Raw genomic sequence first — 21,642 nt, 5'->3', positions numbered from 1 at the left:
TCTTATCAAATAAGAAAAAAGTTTTTTAAATGAATAAATATAAAATCAATCAAAAAACAAATACAAATAAAGAATTATTAAAAGAATTGACAAATGAATATTCAGATAATATGAATGTTCAGATAATATAAGGCTGCTGCTCCACTGTGAGATACACACACATGAAAATAAACAAAAAATAGAAAAAAAAAGAGTTGCGCCAAACAAAAAACGACACCAATAAAAAAACAAATCAATAAACCAATACTATAAGTGAAAGTTCATGAAGAGTTATTGAAGAAAAAAGCCAATCGCACCACAGTGATTCCACACTTCCTTATCACTACTGTGCCCAGCCACCGACAAATAAATGCGCTTACCAGATGGTAAAGCATAAGGAGTGTTTATGATCTCAAGCTACTGACAGCTCCTCGCCTCCACCGAACACTTTGCCAATCAAGAACAACCGATCCATGTATTAAGGATTCTTATGACGCTCCGCATTTTCATTAGTACCCAATATGCACGTTCAGAATATAGAAAGAAAGAAGCTTCCCATAGTGTAAAAAAACTTCAGTACTCGTTTAATTATAATAGAAATACACTTGCATAAAGCCAAGAATGATCCCATTGAAAACGTCACATATGACGAAACGCGTATGGGAGGGCACGCTGTGACGTCACCACGTGTTACGAGAGGTGGACGGGCTCTCGTTTTGCTGGCCAGCTTGTTTTTTATGTGCGATCATTCTTGGCTTTATGTAAGTGTATTTCTATTATAATTAAACGAGTACTGAGTGTATTTCTATTATAATTAAACGAGTACTGACGTTTTTTACACTATGGGAAGCTTCTTTCTTTCTATATGGTGAACGTGTATATTGGGTACTAATGAAAATGCGGAGCGTCATAAGAATCCTTAATACATGGATCGGTTGTTCCTGATTGGCAAAGTGTTCGGTGGAGGCGAGGAGCTGTCAGTAGCTTGAGATCATAAACGTTCCTTATGCTTTACCATCTGGTAAGCGCATTTGTCGGTGGCTGGGCACAGTAGTGATAAGGAAGTGTGGAACCACTGTGGTGCGATCGGCTTTTTTCTTCAATAACACAAACTCTTCATGGACTTTTACTTATAGTATTGGTTTATTGATTTGTTTTTTATTGGTGTCGTTTTTTGTTTGGCGCAGCTCTTTTTTTCTATTTTTTAGTTTATCCATTACTTGGCGGCCTGTCTATATGAGGCGCAGGGGCGCCGCCCCTCTAATTTACATGCAGGGCACTGGGCGCATGGATTTCACTGTCAGTGTGAGGCGAGGAGGGACTATAAATGGCACTTCTGCATTTACATGTGATTGACTGTGATTGGGCACATGGTTAAAGAGCCATATCATCGGATCATTACGGAGATTGGGGCCGTTGGCGTGAGTGACCATTCTGGTGCGCCATAATAGGACGTCATCCCAGAATGAGAGCTGCACCGCTCCTCCGTCATTTGATGGTGAGTGGGCGGCAAGTGGTTAAGTACCTGAATGTGACCTGATAGCCTCTTGACAGAGAGATGAGCTCATCAGTCTGCTGCTTCTCCTTTCACTGTCCAGTCACAGGCTTCACATGAAACTTAATTACAACAAAGAAAACTCATTATTGTTAAAAAAAAAAAATTATTATTATTAAGGTACTTATGTAGCACCCTCAATTTGCGCAGTGCTTTACATATACATTGTAGTGATGGACGAACGTTTCGCCCGGCGGTCGTTTCGCGGCGAATTTCCGACATTCGCGGTCCGCACGTTCGAACGCCTTTTTCCGTCGTTCGCCGCGGCGGACTTACGTGTTTAATGTATACAAGAACTTTAACCTTTGGTGACACGTTTATCATGTGATACAGGACAGCCAATTGAGACATGACAGCACATGGACACTTGGACATTCCCCCTAACCTATAAATACACCCGATCCGGTGGCCATTTTACATTCTTTCTTCTGTTACGATAGGGACAGGTTCCTGTGTGGAGTAGGGAGAGATAAACCACTAGCTATTTGGTACACAAAAGTTCTTTTCAGGACTGGTATAGGTGTTAGGTGTTGATAGGTTTGCTGTGCTGCTGATTCTTGCAGCAGCCTGAGTGTCTTTTGTTAGTTTAGAGAAAGGGAAAGGACGGTGTATGCTACAGGGACAGCCAGATTAGTCTTTCATCATCATCATCATCATCATCATCATTAGCTGTTACTATCAAGGTCCACAAAAGAGCTGTTCCAGTAACCACTAATCGTTCTCTTTTTTTGCCAATTTGTATAGGGACAGGAAGGAAGCAGTGTTGTCAGGCAGTGAGGGTAATTTTAAAGACTTGCTGTTATTATTAGTTCCACAAAGGTTCTTTTCAGGACTGGTATCAGTGGTACAGTAATAGGCTTGTACATGTATAATATTCTTTCTTCCAAATATAGAAAGGATATTATACTTGACTGCTGCCCTTCTGCTGCAGTCTGCTAAACATTCACAACTCACTTGTTCCACAAAAGTTCTTATAAGGACTGGTAACTTGGTATAGGGTGCTACGGTACATAGGCTTGAGTGCGGTACAGTCTGCTGTTCTGTAAGGACCGCTATCGGTCCACAATAGATAGGGTTGACGTGCACCACTGCTGACCGCTGCCCTATACTGCAGCAGTCCTTCAGCGGTATAGGGACTGACGTACAGTCTGCTAATCACTAACACACAACCTGCTTGTTCCACAAAAGTTCTTATAAGGACTGGTAACTTGGTATAGGGTGCTACGGTACATAGGCTTGAGTGCGGTACAGTCTGCTGTTCTGTAAGGACCGCTATCGGTCCACAATAGATAGGGTTGACGTGCACCACTGCTGACCGCTGCCCTATACTGCAGCAGTCCTTCAGCGGTATAGGGACTGACGTACAGTCTGCTAAACACTAATACACAACCTGCTTGGTCCACAAAAGTTCTTATAAGGACTGGTAACTTGGTATAGGGTGCTACGGTACATAGGCTTGAGTGCGGTACAGTCTGCTGTTCTGTAAGGACCGCTATCGGTCCACAATAGATAGGGTTGACGTGCACCACTGCTGACCGCTGCCCTATACTGCAGCAGTCCTTCAGCGGTATAGGGACTGACGTACAGTCTGCTAAACACTAATACACAACCTGCTTGGTCCACAAAAGTTCTTATAAGGACTGGTAACTTGGTATAGGGTGCTACGGTACATAGGCTTGAGTGCGGTACAGTCTGCTGTTCTGTAAGGACCGCTATCGGTCCACAATAGATAGGGTTGACGTGCACCACTGCTGACCGCTGCCCTATACTGCAGCAGTCCTTCAGCGGTATAGGGACTGACGTACAGTCTGCTAAACACTAATACACAACCTGCTTGGTCCACAAAAGTTCTTATAAGGACTGGTAACTTGGTATAGGGTGCTACGGTACATAGGCTTGAGTGCGGTACAGTCTGCTGTTCTGTAAGGACCGCTATCGGTCCACAATAGATAGGGTTGACGTGCACCACTGCTGACCGCTGCCCTATACTGCAGCAGTCCTTCAGCGGTATAGGGACTGACGTACAGTCTGCTAAACACTAATACACAACCTGCTTGGTCCACAAAAGTTCTTATAAGGACTGGTAACTTGGTATAGGGTGCTACGGTACATAGGCTTGAGTGCGGTACAGTCTGCTGTTCTGTAAGGACCGCTATCGGTCCACAATAGATAGGGTTGACGTGCACCACTGCTGACCGCTGCCCTATACTGCAGCAGTCCTTCAGCGGTATAGGGACTGACGTACAGTCTGCTAAACACTAATACACAACCTGCTTGGTCCACAAAAGTTCTTATAAGGACTGGTAACTTGGTATAGGGTGCTACGGTACATAGGCTTGAGTGCGGTACAGTCTGCTGTTCTGTAAGGACCGCTATCGGTCCACAATAGATAGGGTTGACGTGCACCACTGCTGACCGCTGCCCTATACTGCAGCAGTCCTTCAGCGGTATAGGGACTGACGTACAGTCTGCTAAACACTAATACACAACCTGCTTGGTCCACAAAAGTTCTTATAAGGACTGGTAACTTGGTATAGGGTGCTACGGTACATAGGCTTGAGTGCGGTACAGTCTGCTGTTCTGTAAGGACCGCTATCGGTCCACAATAGATAGGGTTGACGTGCACCACTGCTGACCGCTGCCCTATACTGCAGCAGTCCTTCAGCGGTATAGGGACTGACGTACAGTCTGCTAAACACTAATACACAACCTGCTTGGTCCACAAAAGTTCTTATAAGGACTGGTAACTTGGTATAGGGTGCTACGGTACATAGGCTTGAGTGCGGTACAGTCTGCTGTTCTGTAAGGACCGCTATCGGTCCACAATAGATAGGGTTGACGTGCACCACTGCTGACCGCTGCCCTATACTGCAGCAGTCCTTCAGCGGTATAGGGACTGACGTACAGTCTGCTAAACACTAATACACAACCTGCTTGGTCCACAAAAGTTCTTATAAGGACTGGTAACTTGGTATAGGGTGCTACGGTACATAGGCTTGAGTGCGGTACAGTCTGCTGTTCTGTAAGGACCGCTATCGGTCCACAATAGATAGGGTTGACGTGCACCACTGCTGACCGCTGCCCTATACTGCAGCAGTCCTTCAGCGGTATAGGGACTGACGTACAGTCTGCTAAACACTAATACACAACCTGCTTGGTCCACAAAAGTTCTTATAAGGACTGGTAACTTGGTATAGGGTGCTACGGTACATAGGCTTGAGTGCGGTACAGTCTGCTGTTCTGTAAGGACCGCTATCGGTCCACAATAGATAGGGTTGACGTGCACCACTGCTGACCGCTGCCCTATACTGCAGCAGTCCTTCAGCGGTATAGGGACTGACGTACAGTCTGCTAAACACTAATACACAACCTGCTTGGTCCACAAAAGTTCTTATAAGGACTGGTAACTTGGTATAGGGTGCTACGGTACATAGGCTTGAGTGCGGTACAGTCTGCTGTTCTGTAAGGACCGCTATAGGTCCACAATAGATAGGGTTGACGTGCACCACTGCTGACCGCTGCCCTATACTGCAGCAGTCCTTCAGCGGTATAGGGACTGACGTACAGTCTGCTCACTTCCTTGACCCAAAAAAGCACACCGTACTATATGCCCCTACCCTCCTCTTTGAAGAGGTTGAGCGGTGTCATATTTCTACTGGGGCTGCTTATGATATCCCTGTGCTGTGCTGACTTCCTCCTGGGGGTTCTTATTATGAAGGGATCACACTATCCCTGTGCTGTGCTGACTTCCTCCTGGGGGTTCTTATTATGAGGGGATCACACCATCCCTGTGCTGTGCTGACTTCCTCCTGGGGCTGCTTACGGTGCTGCTGTCAGTGCTGTATGTCACGGTGCTGCTGTCAGCGCTGTATGTCACGGTGCTGCTGTCAGCGCTGTATGTCACGGTGCTGCTGTCAGCGCTGTATGTCACGGTGCTGCTGTCAGCGCTGTATGTCACGGTGCTGCTGTCAGCGCTGTATGTCACGGTGCTGCTGTCAGCCCTGTATGTCACGGTGCTGCTGTCAGCGCTGTATGTCACGGTGCTGCTGTCAGTGCTCTGTATTACGGTGCTGCTGTCAGATGCCTCTATCACGGTGCATGTGTCATTCCGGTATGTCACGCTGCTGGTGATCATCTCCTGCACCCTCTTCTTTGCCTACCCTGGTCCCTGACCTTCCCTCTCCTCCATTGCCTTCATTAGCTCCATAGTCCTGAATTGTTAGAACAATTTCCCAAATAAAATAAAAATGCTTGTAGTTATCGATCCCAAATTCACCTCATACATGTATTATGTCATTGTCCAGATGGTGGGACTACGTTTTACCCCCTAATAATTACCACGTGGCCGCAAATTCGACATGAAGGTTTGCAAAGTTCGCCTCCCATTGAAGTCAATGGGGCCCGCGGCGAACGTTCGGTTTCGCGAACGTTTGGGTCCGTTCGCATTTCGCTTTCGCGAAACGTCCCGTCGGAAGTTCGTCCATCACTAATACATTGTACATTCATATTGGTCCCTACCCTCAAGGAGCTTACAAACTAAGGTCCCTAACTCACATTCATATACTAGGGGCCAATTTAGACAGAAGCCAATTAACCTACCAGCATGTCTTTGGAGTATATATATATATATATATATATATATATATATATATATATACACACACACACACTGTATTACCAAACGTATTGGACGCCTGCCTTTACACACACTTTATTGGCACATTTGGCAACTCCTGCAACATTTATTGAGATTTGATGCTTCAATGTGTTTGTCTGACCTTTGCTGTGTTGTCTGAGTTGTTCCGGCACTTGCAGTTGCGTCAGCGCCGAGAAATTTGAATCCCAAATGTTTGACAAAGGACAGTCTCTGCCGCGGTTTATGATGATTTTACAAGAAAACAGGCTGCAATTTTATTATTACAAGGGAAATGTGTCAACAAGACTTGAGGAAGCAAAGGAACAATATGAACAAGCTGGGTGTCAGTGCAGGGCATGTACAAAGTGCAAGTTTCCGGTCTATAGTCACAGTAGTTTTCCAAGTGTTCTATAGTATGGGAACAAGCTTTTTATCTATGGTAATAAAAAAAAATATGTAAGGGTATAAACTGGAATATACAATCATCCTCTTTCAGCAGCTGGATTGCTGTCATTTGTTGAAATGTATAGACAAGCTCATAAAGATATCATGTTCTACTCCATACACAGAACAGGTGCAGCATTTAAGCATATGGGTGTCTGGTGTTCTGCTTTTTTTAAACTTAAATGCAACAAAATATTTCACTTGGCTCTATGCACTCCAGCGCGTTGCAGTGCATTGCCTGTGACGCAACATGCTGCATAAAAATGACACCTGTCCTACTATTTTTCGGTGCACACCAATGTAGCCTGTTGGTGTGATTTGAAGCAATAGGGCAGTAGTCTTGAAACTGTGGCCTGAGGGTAATAAAGGTCCTAATTTGGCCCTTTGTTACCCTTTATCCGGAATTATATAGATTTTTACCCTCCGAAAAGTGTCCACACATGCGCAGAACGGGTTAAGTCATGGAGTGTCATTTCTACAATCCCCTCTATTACATTAACTGATGTGCCCAGTGTATGTGGTTGTGTAAAAATAAGCCGTTCTATAACTTTTTATAGCGCCCAGTGTATGTGGTTGTGTAAAAATAAGCCGTTCTATAACTTTTTATAGCGCCGCTCTGCGCTCATGTGACCGGCTGCCTCTCTCTTCTCCCAGTCTGACAGCTACAGCGGGAGGGGACAAGAAACCCTGCTGATGTCAGCTGGGAGGAGGAGAGAGGCGGCTGGTCACGTGGGCGTTGAGCGGCGCTCGGAAATACAGTATAGAATGGCTTATTTTTACAAAATCACATACACTGGGCACATCAGTTAATGTAATAGAGGGGATTGTAGAAATGACACTCAGAAATTATAGCAGCAGTCAGAGCTGACAGGCAGGATGGGAGGTGGGAGGAGGACAGAGGAGACAACAGAAGACAGAGGCACGTAAACTGACCACAGTGTCAGGGCTCAGCAGCCATGATAAACCATGATCAGTTTACAGGGGGGAGGGTAGAACCAGGCAGGATTGATCAGCCAGGTATTTCAGGCCAAATTTCAGGCCAAATTACACAGCACAAGCTCTGTGTTGTTGATCATGCTTTAAAGGAACAGGATCTTTTTTTTAATTACATTTTTTTTAGGGTTCCAAACTCTTTTTCAAAAAAATCTAATTATACCAATATATACTTGTATTTAAAAAAAAATAAAGATTTTACTTTCTTAGGCAGTAAAAAAAAAGGGGGTGATATAACGTCTCGTTGTGCCCTAGTTTATAATTTTTACCTTCTCACGTGACAATGAGACATGTTCTGATAATTGAAATTTTAATGAAATCTACCCTGAGGCTTCTGTGTAAATCTTTTGAAGCCTGTGAGTTATTTTTCTTGTAGTTGCGCAACTGTGTAATACTTCTAAATTCCAGTTCTAGTGTCTCCATCTGTGATTACTTCCCTAGCCAAAATGACACCTACTTTCTATTTGGAAGCTTACAGATCATCTGAAGGAAAGGCAAATCGCACTCATTTAACATTATGTATAAAGTGAAGAATACATTCCTACAAAAACTGGTGTATTTACGTTCTTGGTGCATGCTGGCTGATCGAATCACACATGGACTAATATCTTTTGGGAACTCTGGCAGCATGGTCTCTGTCTGTTTTGCTTACTTTCTGCAATCATTATGGCAGAGTCTCATCCTTCTGTCGGATCGGTTGTGTTTTTTCCATGACATAATGGCATAAAGTGTACTGGGATTGCTAAACATCGCCTGCTGCAGGAACAAAAGAAAAGTTCTATTGTGGAATAGTGGGGGGGCAAAGCCAAAAATTTAGTAAAAAATACCAAATTTCCAAAGAAGTTACAAGCTTTGCAACCAGAACTTATTCAAGACTTTATTACAGCCGGACGGTGGTATTTGCGTTTTTGTGCTTTCATTTTGAGACATGTTTGTAATCGAGGCTGGGTGATAATCATAACTCCCTCCATAGATACACTGGAGGAGAGAGTGTATAGGAACAGGAAGTATGTTATATATAGGGAATAAAAAGGAAAAAGCCTCAAAATGAAAAGCAGTGCAGGCACCATATCTAAGGACTGGTAAGTTGAAATATATAAAATTTTGTTTTGGGGTTTAGATATACTTTAGGAATTCATTAAAATCTTGCAATGGGCTGTTTAGTGGTTTACCACAGTGCAGCGAAAGACAATGTGTATGCATGCCTTCATTCATTTGGAATGACAGCTCAGTGCACGTACACAACACAGTGGCACAGCACACCTTAGCTCACCACAATGCAACTGCCTGTGTGGTTCCCCTGTACACCTGGACAGGAGAGGGCAGTGGGGGCAGCATATAGAGGAACTAAACTCCTCCGAAGCCTGCTTCTCCACCTCACCTGCAAGCATTCAGTGGCTCCAGGAGGAAAACGGAGGAAATTGGTTCCTCTATATGCCACCCCACCGCACCTCCTATCCTGGTCCTGCTGCCCCCAAGCCCCTGTGTGCCCCCCTGGCCCCTCCCTCATCCCCCCCACAGCTCTGCGGGCTTCCACCCTACCTTCTCCTGCCGGCTGCTGTGGGGATGTGTCAGGATAGAGAGCAAGGAAGGTGCCAGTAAATTACATATTTACCAGCCCCTTCCTTTTCTGAATGGACAGAATGATCACTGACTCTGTCCATTCATAACTGAAGCATAGCAAACTGTGTTTACTATGCTTCCATTTGTAAATGAATGCGAAACTCTGTACAGAGCTATTCTTGTCCATTTATTCGGTACAGCTGATGCTACAAAGATGGAGATTGAGAGCTATGTCCTCAATCTCCTCTCTCTGTCTCAAAGGTGAAACATCAAAGGTCTGTTTTGTCCTATAATATGGGGCTCCTGACATTTTTTTAAAATGTAAAAATATAATATAAAAAATAAATACTGACACCAGTGGTGGAACTACCAGGGTGACAAGTGCACTTACAACCGGGCCCTGTTTCGCCACCAAGGTTGGGGGGAGGGACCCTGGCTGGGGGGGTTAGGGGGGGCCTTCATGGTTTCTTGCTCAGGGCCCCCCCCCAAAAGTTCTAGTTACACTTCTGAAGAAAGCTATTCATGAAAACTGTACAAAGCATGTTTACCTGTACACATCGGACGTTCCTTTTATGTTAAGCAATGATTGGTAAGTGGTTGGAATGGGTTACTGCACTTTGAGCTCCCCAAGTTTCTCTTTGCGTTGCCTATCTGAATATATTGGTGTGGGTATTATGAAAAGAAGAACCTTAATGTGAAACACCATCTAAATACAGGATCAACAGATTTTACATTTTGGCCAGCCTTACTTGTGATAGACACACCTCTGCTAGTCAGTAAGATGTCTCTGATCAGCCCAGGTTAAAATTGCTGCTCCCTAGCCACTTGCTGACTGCCCCCAGTAAATATCATTAGTTTGCCATTAAATATCTGTACCCCGTATCCTTATTTACTGTGGGCGATTCACTACAACATAAAAGTGGTCCTAGTAGCGGATTCGGCACGGGATCACTTTTATAGGCGGCGGGAGAGGTGCTCCCCCCCGCCGCTTTCCGGTAGTTTCCAAGCTTACCAGACCCGCTGGGAAACCTGGAAACGATCCAGTGCAGCCGATGGCTAGGCAGGAAGTCGCATGAGGGAAAGATGGCCCTCTTCATGCCCTTGGAGGAGCAGAGCACCTCCCATGTCACTTCCGGTTCTCAGGCAGATAGACATGATTTTTTTTTTTCTTAAAGCCGACATGTTTTATTTTTATCTTTTTGCTTCTAAAGGTAAATGAGAGATCTGGGATCTTTTAAACTCCAGATCTCTCAATAAAGAGAACCAGTCATGCTTATTTCTATTACAAGGGATGTTTACATTTCTTGTAATAGGAACAAAAGTGATAAAAAAATAAAATAAAGGGAAGGTGTAAAAAAAAGTAAAATAATTAAGAAAAAATAAATTTTAAATGTCCCATCCCTCCATGCTCATGTATACATAAGTCATGCTCACAAATGTAAACTGTGTTCAAACCACACAGGTGAGGTATCGCCATGATCATTAGAGCAAGAAAAATAATTCTAGTGCTAGACCTCCTCTGTAACTCTAAACAGGTAACCTGTAAAAAAATGTTAAAGCATCGCCTATGGAGATTTTTGAGTACCTTAGCTTGTCGCCATTTCACGAGTGGGTGCAATTTTAAAGCATAAATTGTTAGATATCTTTTTATGTGGTGTAACATAATCTTTCACATTATACAAAAAAGTGGGCTAACTTTAGTGTTTTGGGGTTTTTTTATTCAAAAAAGTTTGTTGCCCAAAAAAAATTTTGTTTGAAAGACCGCTGCGCAAGTACACTGACATAAAATATTGCAATGATTGCCATTTTGTTCTCTATGGTCTCTGCTAAAAAAAAATATATGACGTGTGGGGGTTCTAAGTAATTTTCTAGAAAAAAATACAAATTTACACTTGGAAACACAACGTTCCAGAGGCCTGGTGATCTCCCTACTTGCTGGACACAGGAGATGATGCTGATTTACTGTTCAATGAAGAGGCCAGCCCGGTTGTTTTCTTTAAGCCGAACCTATTTGGTTCTATATATATATATAACCCAGCAGTTGCTGCACCAGCAGTTATTAGATCAGACCTGCCGTGATGACAAGCCTTTTCACTGTAAAGTTGAAGAAATGAAGGGCCTGGTCCAACTTCTCTTATGTCTACTATATGATTGGTTAACAAGTTCTTTATTGGTGTGAAAAAATGGTGTCGTTGCATGAGGCAGCAATTCTCCTCTGAAGAAGAAAAAAAGTGAATCAGTGTTGCTAAGGAAAAATGATTGATGAGAAACTGCTGAGGTGTGAAGGATATTTTCCTGGAATGCTAGCCATGGGCAGAGAAAAGAAGCCTTTGTGCAGCTTTATAGTGTGCGCCAAGCCTAGAGCTGCAATCCAATCACAGTTTTAGGATTAAAGCCCTGAGCTTAAGTCTGGGAGATATGCCCAATAATTTAGTGACCGCAGAGCCATATACCACAAACTGCCAAGGAGCCATCAGGCCGGACCTGAAAAATGTCACATACATCAAAAATTGACTGCCGTGATCGTCAGAGGAGACCCCACCTAACCCCATCGTTGTATTAACCCTGTGCTTGGATAAATGCTTAAAGTAGATATAAACTTTAAACGAATTACATTTAACTTCCTAAAGCACAGCAAATCCTAAACCTCTACTTTTTTTTTTTTAACATACAATACATACAATTCTTGTTCCATCCTATGTGGTATCCAAGTGCTGCAGATCCTCTGTAGTCAAGCGATGGTTACATTGCATTTTTCAGGGTGGGTTCCCTGATGGTGAAAAATGTTCATCATGCTTATGTAATTTGTGTTGAAACAATCAATTGTAGTCTTCATTGGAAGCCCATGTAACAGGGTGACCACACAGGAGCATAATTGGGAGATGGAAACAGAGCATTGTCACCCTATATCAGAAAGTTCCTGCACAAGGACCTTCATAGTTACATCACCAGGTATTTTAATAGCTTTAGTTCTTTCATAGCTCTTCAGTATAGAATCTATTATTTTTGGTCTTCTCAACACAAGGTATTTGAGGCAAATTTACTAAGGGCTCTGTCTCATGTGTGGTTATTGTTGTTGCCCCTATGAAGTATTGCCCCTATGAAGCACCGTATATTGCTTTTCAGAAGGCATTTGACAGGTGGTGCGAAGGGGATATGTCACCTCCTCACCACTTTAATGCTGACCCACTGCGCACACATCTGTGTGCACTTCATGTAGTTGCAGGGTAGTTGCATCGAGGCTTCATTCGCTGGAATGTGTTTTGTTTGGCGGTACAGCCCACGATAAGTGACCTGCCGTTTAACTTTTCCCATGGCCGTGAAGCAAAGCATCGGGGCCACGGCATGTGTACAGCTCTGAGCAGCTACATTTCTGTACTTAGGTGGGTGGTTGGTGAAAAGCACGGTTTTTAACAAGCAATGGCTGCCTGTCTGAGCGAAGCCTAAGGGAGTTGATAGTCTTCACACAACATAATCAAACTGTGTGAATACATGATTGAATTATCCAATCACGTGAAAAGCAAATCCTTCAACACTTTGAAAACCCAATCATGTGCCATTAACATGAGTTTGCTCACTTCAAATATCCAATACTGTGAAAAGCAAACTCAATTTATTGACGATTCTTAACTCCTTTTGTAACTCAGACCCAACTGTCTTGCTAGAATCCTACTAGCAGTCCCACAATCTGTTACATTCATGCAAGGATCATTGCATGGACCTATTTTGCATCATATCAAAATAGGTGCAGTTGAATGGTTTTAAAATGGATTTTGGTCCTTTTTATATTTTGTTTATATTGCACATTTCTCTTAATCTGATGCAAGTATAAAAAATTATTTGGAATGTTTGCTTCTTCAGATGTGTTCATCGCAGATTAATGTCTAGTTTCTTTTGGATGACTATAATTTGTAAATAAACTGCTTTAATCTCTTGCAGGGATCTGAAGCTGGACAATGTTTTGCTAGATCATGAAGGACACTGCAAGCTGGCCGATTTTGGGATGTGTAAAGAGGGTATTCGTGAAGGGTGTACGACATCGACGTTTTGTGGGACTCCAGACTATATAGCACCAGAGGTATCTTAACTATCAATCATGTTATTCTCAAGATTGCCTTAAACAAAGCTTCCCAGCGATACAAATCAGTCTAAAGCTGGCCATGCATGGTTCAATTTTCATTCAAATGATTTTTCAAAATTTCTGTCTAAACGTTTGTCAGAACATTCTTTCTTACAATCATTGACTCAACTAATTTCATGCGAAAGCTCTTAAAGCGAAGGTCCATCCATAAGGGGGAAGTTCCAATTTTCGGCCTCATTGCTGAACGGCGAAGTGCATTGGCCCCTCCTCCTTGCCCCCCTGCAAGCCGACCCATTGAAAAAGCGCAGTGCAATTCGTGCAATGCGCAGTAGGAAACCGACTGTGAAGCAGCAAGGCTTCACTGCTGGTTTCCCTCAGGCAAAGTGACTGCAGCAGCACCTGAAAGCTGATCCAAGAATCATCTCGGGTGAGGACACTGCTGGATGCCTAGACAGGTAAGTACCCTAATAGTAGAAGTCAACAGCTACAGTATTTGTAGCTGCGAACCTTGAATCTTTTTTTTTAGGGGGGGGGGGGGGGGCTGAACTCCTTAGCATTCATCCAGATCTTCTACTCAAATGAGATTGTAGAGGTAATACATAGATTTCATAACAATATATAGGCTTTTAAGTGAAATAAAAAGTAGAGACCACGCTCCCCACCTTCAAACATATAAGGGGGCAAAAGTAGCCAGCCTTATATTTGGCCAAAAATACCAAGTTGTACCGGCGCTCAACCTCCCCCTTGCTGTGCTTGAGGGTCCGCTGCAATCCCAGTCTTAGCTCCCCCCCAGAAAAACCAGGGTAAGTGGATGATGTATATGTATATCTTTAGGGGATTGCGCCTCCCACTCACTATTTATACTACTCCCTTCTCAATAGAATATGCTTAATAATACTTATATTCACTAAATAATCACTGCGCCCCCATATTATCCAAAATATATACACAAGACATTCATTTATAATTGCAAAAAATATAGCGTCCTTATTGTGCGATATTTTAATTCGATTGCTCCAACTGTGCCGTCTTAATCACCGATCATCTTCTAATCAAAAGTCCACTTGTCTCAACTAAAATAACCAAAACTGTGCCACCGTCACCAAGCAGAATGGCCACTCACCAGATGTCCACAATCAGTAAGCCTTCAGTTCATTCAACGGATAACCAATCCACAACGCATTCCTCCCGTTAGCAATTCCTCAACGTCCATATATTCATACAAAATTAAATGGAACCAATATAGTGTAAAATCGTTTTAACTTTAATGGAAAAAATCAATAAAAAACGTATTGCACTCACATTTCAATGTGTCTATTGGCCGACACCAAGCCTTTCCAGCAATGAGAAAACCGTTCTAAAATCAGGCAAGCCACTGATGTTCCGCAGGTGGTGTTAATCTCTGTCCACTGGACCGACCTGTTCCTGGCTTGTATTCAAGGACCGTATGTCTCCCACAACACCTACGCGTTTTGCATTTGAGCGTCGTCAGGAAGCCTTATATTTGGGTATTACCAACATATAAAATATTTGTGCCAAGAAAGGCCCCAGGTACCAAAAATACCCCAAGTAACAAACTAATATTGTGAAAGGTACAAATATGATGATAATACATAACCATACAAATCAATTAAACAATACATGATGAAGTTCAACATAAAATAAAAATTGTGACCTAATAAAGCCCAGAAATATTGGTGCAACCTCTAGTAGAAACAAATAGCGTTCAACAGAAGTGGAAATGGAGAAAAGCAATCGGTGTGCGTGATGTCACCGCACAGGCCAAACTCATTTCGATGCTGAATGCTGGCTGCAATCTTTTAAAGTGATGCGGCTCTGCTAATGTCAGTGCAATTTTTTTACAATAAAAAGCATACTGAAGCATTTTACACTGTTACAGGTTTTTTTTTTATTATTATTATTACGTATATACCTTTGCTATATCCACCCTAAGGGTAGAGTCCAGAGGACATCCTGAGCATTGATGTCCTTAATTGGGCAGATTGTTGTGCAGCAGACCAGTTGGGGGTTGTAAACATGCTTCCATGACCACTCATATATAGAGGGCAGAGAAAATACAGAGGGCATGAACCCCTCGCTATGGCGGGATGTTAAAGGCACAACTAAAGTCATACTTAAAATATAAAGTACAAATACAAAATACAATCATTCAATGATTGAAATTTTGTAATAACTGTTATATTTTAAGTATGACTCTTGTCGAGCCTTTAAAATACCGCTATTGCTAGGGGTTCATGCCCTCTAGTTTCTTGATTCAGTATATTGTGGCACCAAAAGGCCTATACTTAGTGTTACATATATAGAGGGTTAAGGTATTCTGGTAAGCTTTCAAGAAGCTCTTTTTGTGCACAAGGTGAAATGGTGGAAGCATTTCTTCTTCAGTGGAGCATTATATGTTTCTACAAATCCAGTATTTCTGGACTTTATCAGTACACAATTTATTTATTTTAATTATTTTTTACGGTGAGCTTTATTTTTTATTGTTTAATTGATTTGTATTGTTATGTATTATCATATTTGCACCTTTTACAATATTTGTTTGTTACTTGGGGAAGAGCGCTGCCTTTCTTTGCACAAATGTATAGGATTTTTCCCGAACGAAAAACCCCATTTACAGTTAGAATTTCATACGAGATTTATTTTTAATCCTGCTGCATTCAAATATTCTTATTACTACAGCTAAAAACACATTTTTAATAGAATATCATATGATTCTACCGTCTAACCTTCCAACTGAATTGGTTGAAATTCAACCATGGGTGGCCCTGTTGGCATTGCCTGGCTCCACAAGCTTTGAAAATCTAAGGGGCCAGGTGGAAAACTGATGGCCAATGACTACATCCGATCAGATGCAGCCACTGTTCAGATATTCTGACAGCAGTGGGTTGTTGGTGGCTGCCCGAATACAGTAGCTGAAAGGGAAGATTCCTCTGTCTATGCTGTTTAGCGATTTTTAAGTGCCCACAAACTACACGTGTGAAATCTATACATTTTATGACTTAGACATAAGTGTAGTCACATTCTACCTTGTAGTGACTGATATTCATCTCAAACTACTATTTGTGTATTTGTCAGTTTAACATGGCAGAATTGGTTATGTGCTGTTTGAGTGCTGTTTACCTACAGTAATGCGTTGCAGTGTATTAGTCTTACATAGTAACAGGAACATTAATTCAGATATAACCTATTTCTTAATAGCTGTTCTGTTCCTCTCCTGCACTGAATACTGGAAAAGGTATTCTGTTCAGAATAGGAAACTAAATAATTCATGCAAGATTCTGCTGGCCTCTGTGAATGATAAACCAACAGGAAAGGAAAGTAAATAGGCAGAGAACTCTAATGAATGAGTATCTGTATCCTCCAGGTTAAAGATTATAGGGGACCTTTCAGTAGCGTTACAAGTCAGTATGAATACACTTCTGACATGCCACAATGTATAGCAAAACAATATAATTATTAAAGATGTACCTTTTATTATTAAAAAACAATCTTTGAGCTCCAGGCAAGTGACTATGCCTAGGGTAGGATGATGTGATGAGTCTTCTGCAGGTGGAAGGAAGCTTTTTCTCAGTCTCCTCTTCCTCTCAATGATCAGATTGCAATATTGTAACTTTGTAGTCACAAGGCAAGAGACTACAGCAAGGACTGATCTGTTTTTGAGCACTGAACAGAACTGCAGATACCAGAATTTACATAATTGTGTTATCTCTGCGCCAGGATCTCTGTCCAGCAAATATATTGTATGCTGACCCTGGATGATGGAAGGAAAAAATAGCTTTGCCCTTCTGGGAAAAAATAAGATAAAGGCATTGTCAGGGGGAGTTCTGTGATCTCTGTAATTAATACCCATATGTTTTCGTTATAAACATGCACTTAATACTAAAACATACTGTGTATATATGTGATACTAGGTCCACTTTAAAGCAGAACGTCACCCAAAAGGGGAAGTTCCGCTTGTTTGCATCCCCCTTCCTCCTCTTTTACAATTGCCACTTTCTCTTATATTCACCGACTGACACAGCTCCTCTCTTTAGACCATTGGGTTGTTACGCCACCTTTAGGAGAAGAATAGGCATAACATGTTGTAATGAAAAAACTCAGAACTTCTAGTTCCGCCCATGGGGCGGTCCCTTGGGTAACAACCACTCAGCCTGCCATGCAGCTTCAGCTTTAGTTTTATTTTGCCTAGTGAAGGAGAAGGACCTAGGAACCCTGACGGGCCCATCGGTCCATGTTTTTTCTGCAGAAGCTTTGCTTTTTCCGCAGGATTAAAGATCCCGTGATCTGCTATCAACATCCGGCTGGGTGACAGGCTGGATACCCTTATCCTTGTAGTCTCCCCATCCTGGCCAGCGAGCGTGTGCAGACCAGAGCTACGCGCTGGATCGGCCATGACAGGCCTCAGCGCCAGAGGTGGTTGGTGAGCGGTCATCTTTGGTGGGGCAAGGAGCAGCATGCTTTCCTGTAGCTCGGCGGCCATTTTCCCTGTGTTTATGTTTATACTGGACGCTCGGCGGACATTTTCTTAAAGCCTGAACACGTTTTTGGTCAGTTTCAGTGCCATTTACAGCAGCTCTGGACAGCGCAGTGTGATCTCCTATGCACCTGGGAGCTGACAAGGGACACAGGCACTACTAGCTGGACAGCAAAGAACCAGTCAGGGTGGTGAGTCCTGCGGGAAAGAGCCTTTCAGCCAGCAACAGTTAGGAGGGTGGGACCATCAGGGGGCAGATAGGGTAGGGTCAGCATGGCTTCAGAAACTGGTGTTTCTTCCCCCCGAAATCCAGGCAATTGCAACCGGTTCGCCTGCAGACTGTGCAGTGCCTCTGGACACTTTGTCGGCGGTCCTCAATTCATTCGTTGCCAAGATGGAGGTGGTGCATGGGCGCAAAGGTGGTAAAAAGTGCCCCCCCCCCCCATCCTCCGGGGAGAGCTCTGACGCAGACTCGGGCCCTGCTCTGTCGTTTCAGATGACACTGACCAGGAACGTTCAGACAGTGAGGATGAGTCCCCATCCGGGTCCGTGCACAACAAATCGCTTGTTGGAGCACTTATCACAGCTGTGCATGATACCCTGAAAATTCAGGAGCCAGCAGATCCCTCTGCTGATGTAGTGGTCCCTTTTGGGTCCCGTAAGCCAGCCTTTGCACCAGTTCATTTACAAGGAATGGGGTCAACCGCAACGGGCCTTTTCGGTTCCCAAATATATGGTGGTGTGTTACCCCTTTGAAGAGAGCCTTCTCAAAAAGTGGTCGGCTCCTCCTGTCGTGGACCCCCCAGTATCCAGGTTAAACAAAGTAATCACGATTCCGGTAGAGGGGACTCCTGCCTTTAAGGACCCCATGGACAGGAAGGCAGAGGCAGTGGCTCGTTTCTTGTTTACGGTTGTGGGGTCAACCATGCGACCAGTACTGGCATCCGCACTTGTGTCTCAGACACTAACCGTGTGGGCAAAACTTTTGCACTGCGAATTGGGTGAGCAACAGGCTTCTCCTGTCTGCGTGGAACAAGCAGACCAACTAGTGCAAGGCCTGAAGTACATTTGTGACGCAGCCCTGGATACCCTTCCTCTTTTATCCAGGGCTTCAGTGGTGCTGAGGCACCTGATTTGGCTAAAATGCTGGTCTGCTGACCAGGCATCCAAGAAAGCCCTGACGGATCTTCCCTTCCTTGGCGACCGGCTCTTTGGAGCCACATTGGATGACATTATTAAAAATGCCACAGGTGGTAAGAGAACACTACTCCCACAGGCCAGGAAAGCTAAGGAGCCACACCGTAGGCAAGGGCCCTCTTTTTCCACTCACAAACAGTTTTTTCGCCCGCCCGGGGCTTCGACCAAACGTCCCCAGCCTGAGAGGACGACCTCGAAGGACCTAAGCGTCCCTGGAACCGCAAGCCTGCGAGCAAAAGTGCTACCACATGAAGGTTTGCCCCTGCCTGCAACACGTGTGGCAGACGCGCTGGTGGCTCCATGGGATCAGTACCAGCTGATCTACGCCTTTCCTCCACTGAAACTGTTACCACTTCTGTTTCGCAGAGTGGAAGCCGAGGGGATCCCAGTAATATTGGTTGCCCCAGATTGGCCTCAGCGTCCTTGGTACACAGACCTAGTGTGCCTGGTGGCAGACACTCCCTGGCGACTGCCGTTATGAGAAGACCTTCTGTCTCGAGGTCCGATTCTCCATCCTGCTTTACCATCGCTGGTTTTAACAGCATGGCTATTGAGAGCCAGGTGTTGAGGAACCGGGGTCTTTCGGACTCAGTGATCCCAACTATGCTGAGAGCACGGAAATCTTCTTCTCGGAAGATATATCATTGTACCCGGAAGGCCTACATCTCCATGTGTGAGGAGAAAGGATGGCGTCCACGCTCCTTTTCTATATCCAGGATCCTGCTGTTTCTACAGCAAGGAGTAGACCAGAAATTGGCTTTAAGCACCATTAAGGGACACATTTTTTTCAGTGACCCCTGGCGTCTCACTCTCTAGTGAGCACTTTTGTTCAAGGGGTCCGACATGTAGATCTTACGGTGCGCCCTCCATTACCTCCGTGGGATCTGATTCTGGTGTTGTTGGCGCTTCAGAAACCGCCATTTGAAAATATCAGAGAGATTCCCCTGTTGACTCTTTCCCAGAAAGTGGTCTTTCTAGTGGCCATCACATCGGCCAGGAGGGTTTCAGAACTGGTGGCCTTGTCTTGCAAGTCGCCCTATCTGGTTATCCACATGTATAAGGTGGTGTTGTGTCTGCAACCTTCTTTTCTGCTGAAGGTGGTTTTGGCATTCCACATCAATGAAGACATTGTGCTACCATCTCTGTGTCCTAAGCTGACGCATCCTAAGGAGGTGACCCTTCATGCCCTGGACGTGGTTTGGGCTTTGAGTCTGCCACGGCTCCATTTCGGAAGTCAGACTCCCTGTTTGTTTCGGTGGCTGGTCTGAAAAAAGGCATGGCGCTCTCATCGGCCACCATTTCCAGGTGGATCAGACAGATTGTAGTACAGGCCTACGCCTTGAAGGGACAGGTGCCCCCCTTTCCGGTCACGGCCCACTCCACAAGGGCAATTGGAATGTCTTGGGCCTTCTGACATCAAGCGTCTGTCGCAGAGAAGAACAGAAGGCGACGACAGCGGCGACAGAAGACAAGACCCCCGAAGTCGGAAGAAGGGGGCGGCGGCAAGGAAGAAAGCCAGGCTCTTCCGCTAGTAAAAGAGCTAGAAGAAGATAGCGGAGGAGTCCGGCGAGAAGACCCCCGAAGACAGAAGACCCCCGGAGCTGTGCAGTAAACTATTTTAACCCTTGTGTGTTGTGTTTTTTTGTGCTTTATTTTACAGGTGAATGGGTAGGGGTACATTGTACCCCATACTCATTCACATAGGGTGGGGGGCCGGTATCCGGGGGCACCCAGATTCCCATAAGCCCCCCGCCCGCAGACCCCGACAACCAACGGCCAGGGTTGTCGGGAAGAGGCCCTTGTCCTCATCAACATGGGGACAAGGTGCTTTGGGGTGGGGGGGCGCGCTCGCTCGTCCCCCCCTTTCCTGGCCGGCCGGGTTGCGTGCTCGGACAAGGGTCTGATGTGGACCTGAGGGGGACCCCCACGCCAATTTTTTTTCCGGCGTTGGGGTTCCCCTTTAAGTCCATACCAGGTGGCGGGGCCAGCAACGTCTCCTTCGTGGGCCCCGCCTACCTGGAGACGCGCTCAAAATGAGCAGACTTTTCTCCTCGTGTGTTGGCGAGTCCGTTCATTTCAAAAGTACGGCGGTTAGTACGGCGCGGTTAGTACGCCGTATTAGTCCGCTGAAGAAGTGCCGTGTGTGTGCAAGTAGCCCGTTCACAAAGTCCGCTACATGTGTACGCGGCATAAGAAGTTCCTTAAGATAAGGTGGAGCATGTCCATATATGCATTGTTGGGAAAGAAGAGAGACCTTATACTCAATCCTAGCAGAAACAGGGAGCCAATGCAGAGATTTAATAATTGGAGTGATATGCTCATGCTTCCGCACTCTCATTAGGATCCTCGCTGCAGAGTTTTGAATATACTGTAACCTCTGCATGCTCTTTCTCGGAATCCCAATGAGTAGTGCATTGCAATAATCCAGCCTAGAGGAGACAAAGGCATGAACCAACCTTTCAGCATCGGAAAAAGCAAGAATAGAACGAAGTTTAGAGATATTACGAAGGTGGTAGAAAGAAGTCTTGCATACTGAGTGAGTTGGGAATCCATTTTTACACCAAGATTAGTGACTACGGACGAAACTGGAATTTTAGAGCCTGAAAAGGCAATCCTAGTTATCAGCGATGATTTAATCTGGTGAGACGTTCCAATCATAATAATCTTAGTTTTGGAGCTATTTAGTTGCAAGAAATGTT

The 21,642-nt window shown here is 44.4% G+C and overlaps 1 protein-coding gene across 1 annotated transcript in view; it reads left to right on the top strand.

Annotated features, from left to right (window-relative positions):
* Positions 1–21,642, top strand: part of PRKCH (protein kinase C eta) — a 297,109-nt gene that overhangs the window by 237,353 nt on the left and 38,114 nt on the right. The window contains exon 11 of the mRNA XM_077464376.1: positions 13,110–13,248. Coding sequence (XP_077320502.1) covers positions 13,110–13,248 — 139 coding nt within the window. The remainder of the gene's footprint in view (positions 1–13,109; positions 13,249–21,642) is intronic.

The sequence above is a fragment of the Lithobates pipiens genome, unplaced genomic scaffold, assembly GCF_037356315.1.
Source record: "Lithobates pipiens isolate NorthernLeopardFrog02 unplaced genomic scaffold, aLitPip1_a1.2 Scaffold_30, whole genome shotgun sequence".
Taxonomy (NCBI): Eukaryota; Metazoa; Chordata; class Amphibia; order Anura; family Ranidae; genus Lithobates; species Lithobates pipiens.
The sequence above is the reverse complement of the archived record's forward strand: the minus strand, read 5'-3'. Positions and strand labels throughout refer to the sequence as shown.